General features: G+C 46.1%; 2 protein-coding genes across 2 annotated transcripts; one reads left to right on the top strand and one right to left on the bottom strand.

Annotated features, from left to right (window-relative positions):
* Window positions 1–313: 313 nt before the first annotated feature.
* Window positions 314–1,969, top strand: LOC119350046 (BTB/POZ and MATH domain-containing protein 1-like). The gene is made up of 2 exons (XM_037618073.1): window positions 314–320; window positions 820–1,969. The coding sequence occupies exons 1-2, from the start codon at window positions 314–316 to the stop codon at window positions 1,842–1,844; spliced, it is 1,032 nt and encodes a 343-aa protein (XP_037473970.1). The 3' UTR covers window positions 1,845–1,969.
* A 3,764-nt stretch (window positions 1,970–5,733) lies between these two features.
* Window positions 5,734–7,985, bottom strand: LOC119317275 (putative clathrin assembly protein At2g25430). Its single transcript, XM_037591706.1, has one exon. It carries the CDS (start codon window positions 7,810–7,812, stop codon window positions 5,956–5,958), a length of 1,857 nt encoding a protein of 618 aa, XP_037447603.1. The 5' UTR covers window positions 7,813–7,985; the 3' UTR covers window positions 5,734–5,955.
* Window positions 7,986–19,914: the final 11,929 nt, after the last annotated feature.

Here is a 19,914-nt window from a genome sequence, read left to right as displayed (position 1 = left end):
GCTCTTTTATGATGTATTGGGCAGGTTTGCTGAAGGAAGAGGACAGGGTGAAGCTCCAGGCAGGTGTGAAGAGATTGGCGCATGCTGCTGCGGCACTGACGGACAGATCCTTCCCTCGAGACAGGCTGCTCTTGGGAGACAGAGATGGTTTGCAGATTGGCTAGACGCGATCAGCGTCTGGCGGCTTCTACCTCGCGTCCCACTGGGGTTTGATGCCCGCTGGTGATCTGTACTGCGACTGTTTTACCTAGTCGCTGGAGTCTGATAGATGTTTCACCTTGGGTTGTTTTTTGATACTTTGTGTTCTGAGCAGATGGCTTGTAAGTGTCATCAGGTTTTCGCCCCATGGCTGGTGGTCCGTTCCAGGATCATCACGCGGTGGGTTTCCTGGTGATGCGCCAACTCGCTCCCTCCTTTTCAGTCTCATTTCGCCTAAGAAGATTTTATCTGTTTTGAGTTGGGTGATGAACTTGGATAAAGACTTGTGTATTTCCGTTGATTGCAAAATTAATGGAAAGGGGTTGTGAGCCCGGTTGGAAAAAAAAATAGGACTCTTCTTCTGGAGAAAAAAGCGCAATAGGTTGGGGACGGTGGTAGATCGAACCCTAAGGACCCAGGAGCGAGCCCGCACATCTGGTGCACGACGGCTCCGGCAAGGACCGCGGCGGCTACTGCGGCCGCCAACTCCGATCGCCACCGCCAATCCGGCCGCCAGTGAGTGCCCTCTCGTTTGGATCGTCTAGTAATGTCTAAATCTTTTCTTTCGATCTCCCAGTTCGAGAACTGGTGTACCTAACTGTTTGATATGATCATATACAGTGAGTAAAGAAGAAAGCACAAGAATCGCTGTACCGCCGGCGTCGACGACCACCACTGCGGTGGATTCTGCTTCCGTCCACTTCAAGGTCAACTACGAGCAAGTCAAGCACCTTGCCATCGACGAGGTCGTCTCGTCCGAGGTCGTCTCCGTCGGCCAACACCTGTGGAGGATCGACTGTTACCCGCGGGGGCCCGTACTCTACTCCCAAGAGCACAAGGGAAACTATGTCTCCATCTTCCTTAAGCACATGAGCGATTCCAAAAGCGTACGCGCCAGCTTCGTCGCCTTCATAAAGGATAGAGATGACCAGCCATCAGAAACACGAGTCAGGACTTACCTTCACGAGTTCACAATCATGGACGACTGGGGGTGGCATCGGTTTGTGGAAAGAACGGTCCTCGAGGAAGACTATGTTATTCAAGGGCACGTCACGTTCGTATGCACCATCATGGTCATGCGTGATGCTACCCCTGTCACCGTGCCCCCATCCGACATCAGGAACCATATCGGCTGCTTACTGGATCAGGCATATGGGACGGACGTGTCGTTTACCGTCGACGGCGAGACATTCCCCGTGAACCGAGCTATTCTTGCAGCCCGCTCACCCGTCTTCAAGGCAGAGCTCTTTGGGTCCATGGCCGAAGCTACAATGGCATCCATCACACTGCTCGATATCACACCTTCAACATTCAAATATTTGCTTCTGTTCATATACACAGATGAGTTTCCTATTACTACAGAGGATAACCCCTCCAATTCCAATGAGGTATTGTTTGACTTACTTGCCGCTGCCGATCGGTACGCACTAGACCGGCTAAAGCTTATGTGTGCTCAAAAGTTATGGGATAATGTGTCAATGGATACAGTTAAAGATATTCAGGCTTGCGCTGACATGTACAATTGCCTCCAGTTGAAGAACAAGTGCGTTGACTTCATTGCAAAAGAGAAAAAAGCGAAGAAGTCTCTTGTTTCAAAAACGATTCGAAGAAGCCCAAGACTTCATCAGGCTAAGGCACAGATTTGATAGATTATTGTTGGTGAGTTCAGACTTTAATTAGGACAGTAGTGCTCGAACATAATATACTGGACTATTTCACATTTGTGTTTTCTTTTGTCTTTTACATTGGTGCATTGGCACCCGGGATTCTATTTGCGGTTTGACGAGAACGACTATGGTTTTCTTGCATTTGACAAGTATTTTACGTACTACAAGAATCATTGTTTTCCTTTGAAAAGGTGTCTCGAGGTGGATTAATTTATAGTTCTTTTGTGGTTGCTAAATTCCTATACTGGATATGATTTCTAGTTTGTTAGAGGATTTTTCTCACTAAGTAAGACGTAGTTGCATTTTGAAGAAAAAATTTGCTACTAATAAATAGTTATCCTCATAGATGAAAATGTATAATATATTTTGTAAATAATCGCTTATGCCATCAATGTATTAAGTGTTTTTCTCCAAAGTTCACGGAATTGCATATCAATTTGTATTAAGAAAACAAAGTCTACTCATAGATGGAAAATACAAAGCTATTTAAAGCAATTTGTGACTAATTGTTCTTCCAAGACTTTTTACCGCAACTTCTTGATATGTACTGCTCCAACGAAAATAATATCCTTTCATCTCCAAAGAAACTGGAACATCCTCATGCCCCAATGTCTCTCGCGCAGGGTATGCATGCATCCAAACAGAAGCACTTGAAATTTTTGTATCTCTTCCTAGAATCTTATCTAGGAACCGAACAAAACAAGCCTTCACAATCACAGGAGTCTTACTCCGTGTGACATCGCCTCTTCTCCTGCCATTTGCATGTAGCCCATGCACTGCTATTCGCATGTAGTCAATGCATTATGGTTTCTGTCATACACAAAACTCCGAAAGTGATGTGCAGAGTATACACGCCATGCACAAAAAAAAGCCTTTTCATTCTGGCATGTTGCTTTCTTCGATGCACCTCTGCCTTCAGATATTGTAAACACATTTCCAGCAGATTCCATATCATATAATCCTATAATGAAAAAGCATATGCATTATGCTAAAAATTTAATTTATTTAAGGGATTAAACTTTTCTTCATCTAGCAAATCCGGTAAATTTAATCTGTCAAACCAACTAGGCTAAAAAACTTCTATGGTATGTGCCTGAGATGCTACAAGCTCCCAATTTTTCTCCGCAAGTGCCTCCTAACACTGACATGTCAAGCAAAGAGGGGATTTCTCTTCATCTTGTTGCCAAATAGGCAACATGGAAAGGCTGATTCATGCGGATCAGATCGAATCGATATCAGAACCCCCAACTCCATTGCATTGTCGGGATACTTGCCCCATATTTGAAGCGGGTTGACCTCCATGTTTCTCCCATATTGTAATCCCCTCCTAAAATCCGGAAAGATTGACTTTATTGTAGTGAGTGCGAACTGTTTTTCTAGGAACCAGAGATTCCCTAAGGCTAGTCATGGTGGGAGTAACTTAGCTAGTAACATAGCGCACTTCAAGAAATTTTTGCTTATGTGACAAGTATTTAATGTGAGGTGGTAACATAATATGTTACTGTAACATAACGCTTCCCAAGACAAGATGAGTCTACAAGCTAATAAATAAAGCCATCTATGACACTACTATCATTGTTACTTTGCATTATGAAGGTAGTAACTTAGACTAGTGTCATGCATATGACACTAGTCTAAGTTACTCCCCATTATGACCAGCCTAAGAATACTTACCGGGAAACACTGTCATAATGGGGAGTAACTTAGAGTAGTAACATGCATACGTTACTACTCTATGTTACTACCCTTATAGTGGGAAGTGTCATCTGTGTAGTAACATACACATGTTTATTTATTGTCTTGTAGACTCATTTTGAATTGGAAAGCGCTATGTGATGGTAACATATTAGGTTACTCTATTTGCCTCTCTTCTCATTAACTACTTGTCATATCAACATTTTTGTTTATGTGGCATCTATGTTACTTTCACTATGACCAGCCTTATATTCAGTAGTATGATAGAAAACTTCTATCAGACGGGTCATTTGCCGTTGATACTTTCCTAATCCCATGGCTGATATACTTCTAAGCAAAGCCCAATTTAATCCGAGAAAATCTTGCATGCCCCGTTCCAACCACCTCACGTAGTTACATGCGAGTAAATCTCGCATCCCCGGGGCGAGCGCAGCCCCGAGCTCGCCGATCTCCGTCGCTGCGTCGGCTACCTCCGCCACCACCGCGCTCCGCCCAAAACTCCGGGACGTCTACAACTGCTGCTGGTAGCCGGCTGCAGCGATCCGCCCCTGTCCTCTCCGCCGAGCCCTGCTCTCACCGTCCACGGTGTCGCCCCCAACGCCGGCCCAGTTCCCCACCAGACCCCGCCCCGTCACCATTCATCCCACTGCGCTGGTGTGTCGTTCGGCTCAGGAAAGAAGCTGCACGCATATCCCAGCCATTGCCCCCCTGGTATATACTCACCTGAACTAGGGTTTGATTCACTTTTCACACTTGATTTAATTTCTGTTACTCTGGATGCAATGCATGGTTTGATGAATTTTGTTGAGCGTAATTATGTTATATCCGATGTGTAATGAATCACTATTTCATCTAGGAATTTTTTTAATTTCTTATGCAGATCAACATGTTTCCTAATCTTGACTGTAATACTTGTTTTCGACTTGATTTCAAATTTCCATGCTTCCACCCAAGTTTAGATATGTTCCTAAATACAATATCCATGCTTCCTAGTTCCATAGCATCTAAATTGCTATACAGATGCTTCTGGGCTCTTTATATTTTGCTTCCAAATTCCAAAAAGGAAATCAATCAATATGTTGGTGAGTCAAAACATCCGGTTGCCAAACATTTATAGGTCTGCTTCAACATTTATTTCATTTTCACTACTTTTCCTTCTCTTTTTATTTCATTTTTGTTCTTCAGAATTTCTAATTCTTCTCTAAAATTCGAAAAATGTTTAGAAGTTCAAAAAATGCTCTTTTTATTAATTTTTGTTTACAAATTCAAAAAATGTTCTTCATTAACGAAAAAATGTACACATATTATAAATAATGTTCACTTTAAAAAAACGCAAGTTCAAATAGTGTTTGTGAGTTTCGAATAATCTTCCCATTTTCAAAAATTGTTCGCCAATTTGAAAAATGTTCATGTTTTCAAAATTTGTTGAGAGTTTCAAAAAATGTTTCCATTTAAAGAATTGTTCATAAATCCAAAAAAAATCTTGTTTCAATTTTTTGTTGGGGAGTTTCAAAAATATACGCAAGTTTAAAAACGTTTCATGTTTTCAAGTTATGTTTAGGAGTTTCAAAAAATGTTCCCATTTTTCAAAAATGTTCACGTATCCAAAAATTCTTTTCGTATTTGAAAAATATGTTCTAGTTTTGTAAAAAAAATCATCTTTATATTTTTGGGGGATTTAAAAAAATGTTCCCTCTCCAAGAATTGTTTGCATTTTATGAAATGTTTGAGTTTTTCCAGGGCGAGGGGCAGGGGTCCCCTTCGGAATTGAAGGAGGAGGGTTTGATCATGGTGGTCTCCTTTTGGAGTAGACGAGGGCATGTTCATCTTCGCTGGTCGCGATTCACTCTTGAAGCTCGCTTGCTGTCATGCTTTGGTGCTTCATTCGCGTCGAAGGGCTCCATCCACATTTAGCTAGTCCTCGTGTAGATCTCTTGTGCTATCTGTTGTGGTGCCTGTAAGCTGTCTTTGGTAGCACCTTGTATCTGCTGTTTTTAGTTTCTTTGTTGCTCTTGTCCGTTGTATGGGGCCGATGTAATTCCTGACCGATTGATGGCTTCGTTAATTCAAAGCCGGGCTCTTCTTGAGCCTTCGTTTAAAAAAAAACAGTGACCAATTAGCATGAAAATTTCGTACGGCAGCAAATTCCAAACATCAAGGATGACAGATCAAATCGGGATAAAACTGATTTCTTATCAGTATTTCACTGCAACGAACTATGTTTTTCACCATCAATCTCAAATTCTCAATCGCCATGATAAGAATGCCTAAGCGTCCGAGCAGGATCAAATCAATTCGGATTACAATTTTTCTGGTGGCAAATCACGATCAGAGTATTATTATTCACAGATAAAAGCTCAACGATCAGGAGGAGGAGGAGGAGGAGGAGGAGGAGCTAGTAGTAGTACGCGCCGGCTCCATGGTAGTGGTAGGCCATGGGCATCGGCACGGAGGTGTTGGACGCGAACGCGCTTCCGCCGCCGCCGACGGCGAGCCCGTTGAGGCCGGCCTGCCCCTGCATCCCGCCCTGCCGGTACTGCGCCCACATCCTCTGCTCCTGCGCCAGCAGCTCCTGCTTCCGCTCCATCTCGGCCATCTGCACGTACGACGGCGGCGGCACGGCCAGCGACGCCGCGAACGGGTCGCCGCCGACCGCGCCGTCGGGCCCCGGGAGCGCCAGGATGTTGTGTGCGGCGGGCGCGCCCGGGAGCGCCACGCTGCTCGCGCTCCCGGACGCGGCCTGCGCGCGCGCGTGCTGCCGCACGGCGCCCTGGTCGTACATCCCGTGCAGGAGGAGCGGGTCCATGCCGCCGCCCAGCGCCGCGGTCTGGCGCGACAGGTTGCTCGCCGTCTCCACCAGGGCCAGCTCCCAGTCGGCCTTCCCCGGCTCGGCCGCCGGCGTCTGCCACGCGGAGGTCGTCGTCGCCTTGGGGTTGGGGGCGCCGTCGTCGGACGGGAACGCGACCCAGCTGCCGTTCGCGGACTGTGGCTGCTCCGAGAAGAGCGCGAGCGCCAGCTTGTTCCCCTGCTCGTCGGCTGCTGCCGCGGACTCCCTCAGGTCCACCAGGTCGTTAGTCTGATCAGCTGCCCTGGCCACCGGCGCGACGCTAGCTTTCGCCGGCTCTGGTCGCGGAACCGTCGCAGCGTTGATCTGCTCTAGGGCCGGGAGCGCCTTGATGCCGTTCATGTCGTAGTCTGCCTGGTGGTGTTCGTCGTGGACAGCGTGCTGCGCCTGTCGCGGCGGCGGCGAGTTCTGGCCTGCCCTGCCGCGCTCCCGCACGAACTGCTCGAGCGTCTCGAGGAGCTTGTCGTCGATGCGCTTGACCTCCGGGAAGTCAGAGGAGCGCGCGACGCCGGCGTCGTCGCACCACGAGTAGAAGGCGAGGAGGTCGTCGACGAGCCTGGCGGTGCTGACGTGCGCCTCGAAGGCCTTGACGCACTCGGGGTACTCCATGTCGAAGAAGCGGTCGAGCAGGACGGCGAGCACGACGGCGACGTCCTCGTAGAGCCGGCCGCTCTCCTTGACGACGGGCCAGAGCGTGGCGAGCACGACGCGGCTGCGCCTGGCGGCCCCGGTGGGGCGGCAGGCGAGGAAGCGGTCGATGAGCTGGCGCAGCTGCTGCCCGCGCGCCAGGAGCCCCTCCACGTCCATGTCGTGCACCGAGACCGTCATGTCCGGAGGCGGCGAGGCGCCCCCGGCGGCGCGGCCACCGTCGGCGTACCCGTCATGGTCGGCGAAGCGGACTGTGCGGGGCGCGGGGAGGAGGGCGAGGAGGAAGCGGACGCGGTCGTCGAGGTAGAGCGCGTAGGCGCGCACGAAGGCGGAGTGGTCCCAGGACGCGGAGTGTGCCTCGTCGCGGAAGTCGGAGAGCGCCGCGAGCACGGGCGCGCCGCCGACGCCGCCGCGGCGGCCCGCGGAGACGGCGGGGCGGACGAGCTCGTGGCGGAAGTGCGGGTCGCCGTCGGCCACGAGGCGGTGGAGCAGCGCGAGGCACTTGGCGGCGACGACGTAGTCGCGGGTCCTGGCGAGGCGGCGCGACACGGTGGCGACGCAGGCGGCGACGTGGACCCTGGAGGAGCCGGAGGTGAGGCGGAGCACCTCCTGCACGTGGCGCTCGTCGGGGGGCCCGTCGTCGTGCGCCGTGGCGCGCACGATGGCCACGTCCAGGTCCGGCGCCACCGCGCTGGACACCTTGGCGATGCCGATGGTGGCCTGGTCCTTGACCGCGCCCAGCGCCTTCCGGATCGACATGGCCGGCCGGAGAGCGAGCGAGCGGTCGACCAAGAATCCAAGATTCAAGAAGACGGCCGATCGGCGGGGTTCTTGAGGGGAGCGGGGTCGGGGAGGGACGAAGACGAGGACGCGGTTTACCGGTTTTACGAGGGGCGGTGGGGGTGCGCGGACGGCTGGGATTCGGCGGATGGGGTGGGCGGAGGGCCGGTCAATGGCGGCCGGCGGCGGCTGATGTGGGGGACCCGGCCGCGGAGTCTTCGAGGGGGACTGCGGTGCGGTGCGTTTCTTTCTGGAAAAAAAAATATGGAATGCGTCGTTGCGTTTCCTTCGGGCGGACCGGAGAATATCCGGTAGCTTTCAGGCTAAGGAAAATGGAAAATGGGATCAGAACGCCCATATCTTCCATTTGGAGCAAGCAACTTTTTTTTATGCATGTTTTTAGGATCACCATTTTATGCATTTTAATTTTGTTTGGTTTGAAAACGGTCGACATGCTTATTCTTTTTTTTTTACGGGGACAACATCGAGAAAGAAGAACCAAAGCACCTCCGGGCGCTCCTCAGATCTCAGAGCATTTGGGCCGTCCGATCTGTCTCCTGATGCGCTTTCGGCCATTCGATCTCGCCTCCGGACGATCTCGGCCGCCGGATCAGAACCCGGTGCTCTAGCAATGAACAGTTCACTCTCCAGGCATGCCACCGCCAGGCATGCCACCGCCTGTTATTACCGTGACCCGCCGAGGGCATTTTGGTCATTTCACGTGCAGGTTTATAAAGGGCAGCCGCTCCTGCGTTGACCCCTAGCCGCCTCCTCCTCTCCCTTCTGTGATTCTGAAGTCTTGTTTTGTTCGGTTCTTAGATTAGATTCAAGAAAGAGATACAAAAATTTCAAGTGCTTCTGTTTGGATGCATGCATGCCCCTGCGCGAGAGAAATTGGGGCATGAGGATTTTCCACTTTCTTTTTGAAGATAAAAGGATATTATTTTTGTTGAAGCAGGACATATCATAAAGTTGCCGTAAAAAGTCTTGGAAGAAGAATTAGTCACAAATTGCTTTAAATAGCTTTGTATTTTCCATCTATTAGTAGTTTTTTTTAAACGTCTATTAGTAGTCTTTGTTTTCTAGCTATTGGATTGTGGAACTTTTAGGGCTTTCTTCAGAAATTTTCTTAATACAGACTGATATGCAATTCGGTGAGCGTTAGACCAAAAAAAAACTTACATTGATGTACATTTTCATCTACGAGGATAACTATTTATTAGTAGCATTTCTTTCTTCAAAATGCAACTACGTCCTACTTAGTCATAAAATCCTCTAACAAACTAGAAATCATATTGTTGGGTAACGTAGTAATTTAAAAAAAAACATACGCACACGCAAGATCGTGGTGATGCATAGCAACGAGAGGGGAGAGTGTCGTCCACGTATCCTCGTAGACCGAAAGCGGAAGCGTTAGCACAACGCGGTTGATGTAGTCGTACATCTTCACGATCCGACCGATCCAAGTACCGAACGTACGGCACCTCCGAGTTCAGCACACGTTCAGCTCAATGACGTCCCTCGAACTCCGATCCAGCCGAGCTTTGAGGGAGAGTTCCGTCAGCACGACGGCGTGGTGACGATGATGATGTTCTACCGACGCAGGGCTTCGCCTAAGCACCGCTACGATATTATCGAGGTGGATTATGGTGGAGGGGGGCACCGCACACGGCTAAGAGATCCAAGGGATCAATTGTTGTCTATGGGGTGCCCCCTCCTCCGTATATAAAGGAGGGAGGAGAGGGCCGACCAGGAGGAGGAGGTGCGCCCACGGGGAGGAGTCCTACTCCCACCGGGAGTAGGACTCCTCCTTTTCCTATTTGGAGAGGGAGAGGGAAGGAAGAGGAAGGAGGAAGGAAGGAAAGGGGGGGGGGGCAATTCGGATTGGGCTTGGGAGGGGGGGGGGCGCACCCCCTCCCTTGCTCCTTTCCCCTACTTTCCACTAAAGCCCATTAAGGCCCATATACCTCCCCGGGGGTTCCGATAACCTCCCGGTACTCCGGTATTATCCCGATCTCACCCAGAACCATTCCGGTGTCCAAATATAGTCGTCCAATATATCGATCTTTATGTCTCGACCATTTCGAGACTCCTCGTCATGTCCGTGATCATATCCGGGACTCCGAACTACCTTCGGTACATCAAAACACATAAACTCACAATATAACCGTCATCGAACTTTAAGCGTGCGGAACCTACGGGTTCGAGAACTATGTAGACATGACCGAGACACATCTCCGGTCAATAACCAATAGCGGAACCTGGATGTTCATATTGGCTCCCACATATTCTATGAAGATCTTTATCGGTCAAACCGCATAACAACATACGTTGTTCCCTTTGTCATCGGTACGTTACTTGCCCGAGATTCGATCGTCGGTATCTCAATACCTAGTTCAATCTCGTTACCGGCAAGTCTCTTTACTCGTTCCGTAATACATCACCCCGCAACTAACTCATTTGCTGCAATGCTTGCAAGGCTTATGGTGATGTGTATTACCGAGTGGGCCCAGAGATACCTCACCGACAATCGGAGTGACAAATCGTAATCTCAAAATACACCAACCCAACAAGTACCTTCGGAGACACCTGTAGAGCACCTTTATAATCACCCAGTTACGTTGTGACGTTTGGTAGCACACAAAGTGTTCCTCCGGTAAACGGGAGTTGCATAATCTCATAGTCATAGAAACATGTATAAGTCATGAAGAAAGCAATAGCAACATACTAAGCGATCAAGTGCTAAGCTAACGGAATGGGTCAAGTCAATCACATCATTCTCCTAATGATGTGCTCCCCTTTAATCAAATGACAACTCTGTGTCCATAGCTAGGAAACATAACCATCTTTGATTAATGAGCTAGTCAAGTAGAGGCATACTAGTGACACTCTGTTTGTCTATGTATTCACACATGTATCATGTTTCCGGTTAATACAATTCTAGCATGAATAATAAACATTTATCATGATATAAGGAAATAAATAATAACTTTATTATTGCCTCTAGGGCATATTTTCTTCAGTCTCCCACTTGCACTAGAGTCAATAATCTATATTACACAGTAATGATTCTAACACCCATGGAGCCTTGGTGCTGATCATGTTTTGCTCGTGGAAGAGGCTTAGTCAACGGGTCTGCAACACTCAGATCCGTATGTATTTTGCAAATCTCTGTGTATCCCATCTGGACTTGATCCTGAATGGAGTTGAAGCGTCTCTTGATGTGCTTGGTTCTCTTGTGAAATCTGGATTCCTTTGCCAAAGCAACTGCACCAGTATTGTGTCAAAAGATTTTCATTGGAGCCGATGCACTAGGTATGACACCTAGATCGGATATGAACTCCTTCATCCAGACTCCTTCATTTGCTGCTTCCGAAGCAGCTATGTACTCCGCTTCACATGTTGATCCCGCTACGACGCTTTGTTTAGAACTGCACCAACTGACAGCTCCACCGTTTAATATAAACACGTATCCGGTCTGCGATTTAGAATCGTCCGGATCAGTGTCAAAGCTTGCGTCGACATAACCATTTACGAAGAGCTCTTTGTCACCTCCATAAAAAAGAAACATATCCTTAGTCCTTCTCAAGTATTTCAGGATGTTCTTGACCGCTGTCCAGTGATCCACTCCTGGATTACTTTGGTACCTCCCTGCTAAACTAATAGCAAGGCACACATCAGGTCTGGTACACAGCATTGCATACATGATAGAGCCTATGGCTGAAGCATAGGGAACATCTTTCATTTTCTCTCTATCTTCTACAGTGGTCGGGCATTGAGTCTTACTCAACTTCACACCTTGTAACACAGGCAAGAACCCTTTCTTTGCTTGATCCATTTTGAACTTCTTCAAAACTTTGTCAAGGTATGTGCTTTGTGAAAGTCCAATTAAGCGTCTTGATCTATCTCTATAGATCTTAATGCCCAATATGTAAGCAGCTTCACCGAGGTCTTTCATTGAAAAACTTTTATTCAAGTATCCATTTATGCTATCCAGAAATTCTATATTATTTCCGATCAACAATATGTCATCCACATATAATATCAGAAATGCTACAGAGCTCCCACTCACTTTCTTGTAAATACAGGCTTCTCCAAAAGTCTGCATAAAACCATATGCTTTGATCACACTATTAAAACGTTTATTCCAACTCCGAGAGGCTTGCACCAGTCCATAAATGGATCGCTGGAGCTTGGACACTTTGTTAGCTCCCTTTTGATCGACAAAACCTTCTGGTTGCATCATATACAACTCTTCTTCCAGAAATCCATTCATGAATGCCGTTTTGACATCCATTTGCCAAATTTCATAATCATAAAATGCGGCGATTGCTAACATGATTCGAACAGACTTAAGCATCGCTACAGTTGAGAAAATCTCATTGTAGTCAACACCTTGAACTTGTCGAAAACCTTTTTGCGACAAGTCGAGCTTTTGTAGATAGTAACACTACTATCAACGTCCGTCTTCCTCTTGAAGATCCATTTATTTTCTATGACTTGCCGATCATCGGGCAAGTCCACCAAAGTCCACACTTTGTTCTCATACATGGATCCTATGGCCTCCAGCCATTTCATGGAATCTGGGCTCATCATTGCTTCCTCATAGTTCGTAGGTTTTATCATGGTCTAGTAACATGACTTTCAGAATAGGATTACCGTACCACTCTGGTGCGGACCGTACACTGGAAGACCTACGAGGTTCTGTAGTAACTTGATCTGAAGTTTCATGATCATCATCATTAGCTTCCTCACTAATTGGTGTAGGAATCACTGGAACTGATTTCAGTGATGAACTATTTTACAATTCGGGAGAAGGTACTATTACCTCATCAAGTTCTACTTTTCTCCCACTTACTTCTTTCGAGAGAAACTCCTTCTCTAGAAAGGATCCATTCTTAGCAACGAATATCTTGCCTTCGGATCTGTGATAGAAGATGCACCCAACAGTTTCCTTTGGGTATTCTATGAAGACGCACTTCTCTGATTTGGGTCCGAGCTTATCAGGTTGAAACTTTTTCACATAAGCATCACAGCCCCAAACTTTAAGAAACAACAACTTTGATTTCTTGCCAAACCACAGTTCATAAGGCGTCGTCTCAACGGATTTTGATAGTGCCATATTTAAAGTGAATGCAACTGTCTCTAATGCATAACCCCAATACGATAGTGGTAAATCGGTAAGATACATCATAGATCACAACATATCTAGTAAAGTACGATTACGACATTCGGACACACCATACGCTGTGGTGTTCCGGGTGGCGTGAGTTGCGAAACTATTTCGCATTATTTCAAATGTAGACCAAACTCGTAACTCAAATATTCTCCTCCACGATCAGATCGTAGAAACTTTATTTTCTTATTACGATGATTTTCAACTTCACTCTGAAATTCTTTGAACTTTTCAAATGTTTCAGACATATGTTTCATTAAGTAGATATACCCATATATGCTTAAATCATCTGTGAAGGTGAGAAAATAACGATACCCGCCGCGAGCCTCAATATTCATTGGTCCACATACATCAGTATGTATGATTTCCAATAAATCAGTTGCTCGCTCCATAGTTCGGAGAACGGCATTTTAGTCATCTTGCCCATGAGGCATGGTTCGCAAGTACCAAGTGATTCATAATCAAGTGATTCCAAAAGTCCATCAATATGGAGTTTCTTCATGCGCTTTATACCAATATGACCCAAACGGCAGTGCCACAAATAAGTTGCACTGTCATTATTAACTCTACATCTTTTGGCTTCAACATTATGAATACGTGTATCACTACTATCGAGCTTAATCAAAAATAGACCACTCTTCAAGGGTGCATGACCATAAAAGATATTACTCATATAAATAGAACAACCATTATTCTTTGATTTAAATGAATAACTGTCTCGCATTAAACAAGATCTAGATGTAATGTTCATGCTCAACGCTGGCACCAAATAACAATTATTTAGGTCTAGTACTAATCCCAAAGGTAGATGTAGAGGTAGCGTGCCGACGGCGATCACATCGACTTTGGAACCATTTCCCACACGCATCGTCACCTCATCCTTCGCCAGTGTCCGCTTAATCCGTAGTCCCTGTTTCGAGTTGCAAATATTAGCAACAGAATCAGTATCAAATACCTAGGTGCTACTGTGAGATCTGGAAAGGTACACATCAATAACATGTATATCACATATACCTTTGTTCACCTTGCCATCCTTCTTATCAGCCAAATACTGAGGGCAGTTCTGCTTCCAGTGACCAGTCTGCTTGTAGTAGAAGCACTCAGTCTCAGGCTTAGGTCCAGACTTGGGTTTCTTCTCTTGAGCAGCAACTTGTTTGCTGTTCTTCTTGAAGTTCCCCTTCTTCTTCCCTTTGCCCTTTTTCTTGAAGCTGGTGGTCTTATTGACCATCAACACTTGATGCTCCTTCTTGATTTCTACCTCCACAACCTTTAGCATTGCGAAGAGCTCGGGAATCGTCTTATCCATCCCTTCCATGTTATAGTTCATCACGAAGCTCTTGTAGCTTGGTGGCAGTGATTAAAGAATTCTGTCAGTGACGCTATCATCCGGAAGATTAATTCCTAGTTGAATCAAGTGATTGTTATACCCAGACATTCTGAGTATATGCTCACTGACAGAACTATTCTCCTCCATCTTGCAGCTGTAGAACTTGTTGGAGAGTTCATATCTCTCAATCCGGGCATTTGCTTGAAATATTAAGTTCAACTCTTGGAACATCTCATGTGCTCCATGACGTTCAAAATGTCGTTGAAGTCCCGGTTCTAAGCCGTAAAGCATGACACACTGAACTATCGAGTAGTCATCAGCTTTGCTCTGCCAGACGTTCATAACATCTGGTGTTGCTCATGCAGCAGGTTTGGCACCTAGCGGTGCTTCCAGGACGTAATTCTTGTGTGCAGCAATGAGGATAATCCTCAAGTTATGGACCCAGTCCGTGTAATTGCTACCATCATCTTTCAACTTTGCTTTCTCAAGGAACACATTAAAATTCAAGGGAACAACAGCACGAGCCATCTATCTACAACAAACATAGACATGCAAAATACTATCAGGTACTAAGTTCATGATAAATTCAAGTTCAATTAATCATATTACTTAAGAACTCCCACTTAGATAGACATCTCTCTAATAATCTAAGTGATCACGTGATCTAAATCAACTAAACCATAACCGATCATCACGTGAAATGGAGTAGCTTTCAATGGTGAACATCACTATGTTGATCATATCTACTATATGATTCACGCTCGACCTTTCGGTCTCAGTGTTCCGAGGCCATATCTGCATATGCTAGGCTCGTCAAGTTTAACCCGAGTATTCTGCGTGTGCAAAACTGGCTTGCACCCGTTGTAGATGGACGTAGAGCTTATCACACCCGATCATCACGTGGTGTCTGGGCACGATGAACTTTGGCAATGGTGCATACTCAGGGAGAACACTTTTATCTTGAAATTTAGTGAGAGATCATCTTATAATGCTACCGTCAATCAAAGCAAGATAAGATGCATAAAAGATAAACATCACATGCAATCAATATAAGTGATATGATATGGCCATCAGCATCTTGTGCTTGTGATCTCCATCTCCGAAGCACCGTCATGATCACCATCGTCACCGGCGCGACACCTTGATCTCCATCGTAGCATCGTTGTCGTCTCGCCAACTATTGCTTCTATGACTATCGCTACCGCTTAGTGATAAAGTAAAGCAATTACAGGGCGATTGCATTGCATACAATAAAGCGACAACTATATGGCTCCTGCCAGTTGCCGGTAACTCGGTTACAAAACATGATCATCTCATACAATAAAATATAGCATCATGCCTTGACCATATCACATCACAACATGCCCTGCAAAAACAAGCTAGACGTCCTCTACTTTGTTGTTGCAAGTTTTACGTGGCTGCTACGGGCTGAGCAAGAATCGTTCTTACCTACGCATCAAAACCACACGATAGTTCATCAAGTTAGTGTTTTTTAACCTTCTCAAGGACCGGGCGTAGCCACACTCGGTTCAACTAAAGTTGGAGAAACTGACACCCGCCAGCCACCTATGTGCAAAGCACGTCAGTAGAACCAGTCTCGCGTAAGCGTACGCGTAATGTCGGTCCGGGCCGCTTCATCCAACAATACCGCCGAACCAAAGTATGACATGCTGGTAAGAAGTATGACTTGTATCGCCCACAACTCATTTGTGTTCTACTCGTGCATATAACATCTACGCATAAAACCAGGCTCGGATGCCACTGTTGGGTAACGTAGTAATTTCAAAAACTTTCCTACGCACACGCAAGATCATGGTGATGCATAGCAACGAGAGGGGAGAGTGTCATCCACGTACCCTCATAGACCGAAAGCGGAAGTGTTAGCACAATGCGGTTGATGTAGTCGTACATCTTCACGATCCGACCGATCCAAGTACCGAACGTACGGCACCTCCGAGTTCAGCACACGTTCAGCTCGATGACGTCTCTCGACTCCGATCCAGCCGAGCTTTGAGGGAGAGTTCCGTCAGCACGACGGCATGGTGACGATGATGATGTTCTACCGATGCAGGGCTTCGCCTAAGCACCGCTACGATATTATCGAGGTGGATTATGGTGGAGGGGGGCACCACACACGGCTAAGAGATCCAAGGGATCAATTGTTGTGTCTATGGGGTGCCCCCTCCTCCGTATATAAAGGAGGGGAGGAGAGGGCCGTCCAGGAGGAGGCGCGCCCAAGGGGGGAGTCCAACTCCCATCGGGAGTAGGACTCCTCCTTTTCCTATTTGGAGAGGGAGAGGGAAGGAAGAGGAAGGAGGGAGGAAGGAAGGGGGGGGGGGGCGACCCCCTTCCCAATTCGGATTGGGCTTGGAGGGGTGCCCTCCCTTGCTCCTTTCCCCTCCTTTCCACTAAAGCCCATTAAGGCACATATACCTCCCGGGGGTGTTACGATAACCTCCCGGTACTCCGGTATTATCCCGATCTCACCCGGAACCATTCCGGTGTCCAAATATAGTCGTCCAATATATCGATCTTTATGTCTCGACCATTTCGAGACTCCTTTTCATGTCCGTGATCACATCCGGGACTCCGAACTAACTTCGATACATCAAAACACATAAACTCATAATATAACCGTCATCGAACTTTAAGCGTGCGGACCCTGCGGGTTCGAGAACTATGTAGACATGACCGAGACACATCTCCGGTCAATAACCAATAGCGGAACCTAGATGTTCATATTGGCTCCCACATATTCTACGAAGATCTTTATCAGTCAAACCGCATAACAACATACGTTGTTCCCTTTATCATGGGTATGTTACTTGCCCGAGATTCGATCGTCGGTATCTCAATACCTAGTTCAATCTCGTTACCGGCAAGTCTCGTTACTCGTTCTGTAATACATCACCCCACAACTAACTCATTTGTTGCAATCCTTGCAAGGCTTATAGTGATGTGTATTACCGAGTGGGCCCAGAGATACCTCTCCGACAATCGGAGTGACAAATCCTAATCTCGAAATACGCCAACCCAACAAGTACCTTCGGAGACACCTGTAGAGCACCTTTGTAATCACCCAGTTACGTTGTGACGTTTGGTAGCATACAAAGTGTTCCTCCGGTAAATGGGAGTTGCATAATCTCATAGTCATAGGAACATGTATAAGTCATGAAGAAAGCAATAGCAGCATACTAAACGATCAAGTGCTAAGCTAACGGAATGGGTCAAGTCAATCACATCATTCTCCTAATGATGTGATCCCGTTTAATCAAATGACAACTCTTTGTCCATGGCTAGGAAACATAACCATTTTTGATTAACGAGCTAGTCAAGTAGAGGCATACTAGTGACACTCTGTTTGTCTATGTATTCACACATGTATCATGTTTCCGGTTAATACAATTCTAGTATGAATAATAAACATTTATCATAATATAAGGAAATAAATAATAACTTTATTATTGTCTCTAGGGCATATTTCCTTCACATATCTAGTATAGGAATTTAGCAACCACAAAACAACAATAAGTTAATCCCCCTCAACACACCTTTTCAAAGGAAAACAATGATTATTTCATTACATAGTAAAATACTAGCAAGAGAGCCCGTGCGTTGCAACAGGAAAAATACCACACTCTCCTAACCCAAAAAGTATGAATCGAGACCACAATATGTCCGTCCTTTATTTCAACGCATGGCACTCCATCTGTGTTGCCACTTATCCTCCTCCCCACTCTCGCTGACAGTGATCTCAATACTCACGCAATCACAATACGTTTGAATGTTGTCCATCCTAAGGCGAGAAATCTACTTTATTTTATTGGGTGTCCAGGCATATATGTTTCCGCTGTGTGTTGGCCTATGTAGTCAGTATGAGTATACATAAAAATAAATACAAACGGATGCAAATCCAACTTCAAGAAGAAGAAAAATTGTGTGCATGTAGATTTGGAGAAGCATACAAAGGCATGTACTGCTACGAGAAAGATCTAACAAAATCGGGATCCTTCTTCCGTTGAAAAAAATAATCGGGATCCCAATGCACCGCTGTGCCATTCCAACCTTATCATTGGTGTCCCTCTCCCACACACTTCATCAGCTGTTCGTTCCTTTTCTCCTCCCTTTCATGCTCTCGCCAAGCCAAGTCCATCCCGACCTTCCCCCCAGGGATGCGCCCGCTGGCCGTGATCCCGCCCCGCCCCCTCCTCCCCGAAAGCAGTTTTCCCATACCCATACGAACATCTCCGGCCTATCTAACGATCAAAACTAGTAGTTCAAGACTCGTGCATGTATGTTTTGCACTTTGAAACTTGTTGCAACCTGGGAGTTTTTCCCTTTTTCGTATATCCGTTTATTCAAAATGTTTTTATCTCTTAAACTGTGTGTCCAATATAGAACCATTTTCACCGTTGGATTCCTCGTCTCGAGATCTTCAAAATTAGATCCCATATTGATAGGTTTCAGTGAACTTCTTGTCACGAAAAAACCAAACTGGGAGCACGTTGTTTTCCTTTTCGGAAGCCATTTCCGAGAGGCATGGCCATGCTTTTCGCGGAAGCAAATATGTATCTCTCGCGGAAGCAAATGCGTGCCCCTAGTGGATGCAAAACTACGCCTCTCGCAAAAAAAGAGAACACGGTTTTTTCTGTTTTCGAGAGGCACGGTCGTGCCTCTCACGGAAGCAGAAAAGTGCCTCCAAGAAGCACGACCGTGCCTCTCACGGAAAAAAAAGAGAAAACGTGTCCGTGCCTCTCACGGAAGTAAAAATGTGCCGCTCACGAAAGAAAAGAAAGTGAAAACATGTTTTTTTAGAGGCACGGCTATGCCTCTCGTGGAAGCAAAACCATAGCTCTCATGGAAGCAAACCCGTGCCTCTTAAGGAAGCAAAAAAGGGGGTTTTCGTGCAATTGTTTTATCAATTTTTTGGTTGAAAAGCTAAGGAAGACCGGTGGAGAACCAAAAAGTAAAAAAAAGCAGAAAACCCCATCTAAAAAGCCGAAAACGCATGCGGAGAAATAAAAAAATAAAATCCATAGGAAGCACCCAGAATGCGACACGTGGCTGCGGCTGAGAGTGCACTGTCAGCCCACCACAAGTGATCTTTGCGAGGCTCCCGAAGGAGGGCTCGTCAACTAGTTGCTCTCACAAACCTACAAATCTATATGGACTAAGCGGGATGCATGTGGAGCTTAAATGGGCTGCTGATATTTCGGCCCACTTTACACGCGCTATTTTTTAACATATTTGTCAAATGTAAGTAATAAAGTTATGTACAAATATTCGTGCATGAAAAATATTATACATACATATGATGATTAGTAAGATTTTTTTTCAATATAAACATGTGCATTATATAAAAATATTAAATAAAATATTTTATAAACCTCATTATGTAATGTCATACCTCTGTTGAATGTATCATGGGATTTGACGATGAGAATATGCTGCAGTTCGGTTCGTTCAAAGAATATAATAACCTGATGAAAATATGTTGCAGCACTGTTTCTTCAATCAAAGAATAATAAGCTGAATTGCAATATTTCGGATGGCGGAAATATATTTCAAGCATTAATTC

The sequence above is a fragment of the Triticum dicoccoides genome, chromosome 1B, assembly GCF_002162155.2.
Source record: "Triticum dicoccoides isolate Atlit2015 ecotype Zavitan chromosome 1B, WEW_v2.0, whole genome shotgun sequence".
Lineage (NCBI taxonomy): Eukaryota > Viridiplantae > Streptophyta > Magnoliopsida > Poales > Poaceae > Triticum > Triticum dicoccoides.
Note: the sequence above shows the minus strand (reverse complement) of the source record. Positions and strands in the feature narration are given on the sequence as shown.

What these genes read in the sequence shown, in the direction of transcription:
- LOC119317275 (XM_037591706.1), bottom strand. Translation starts at nt 7,812, where the DNA reads ATGTCGATCCGGAAGGCGCTGGGCGCGGTCAAGGACCAGGCCACCATC.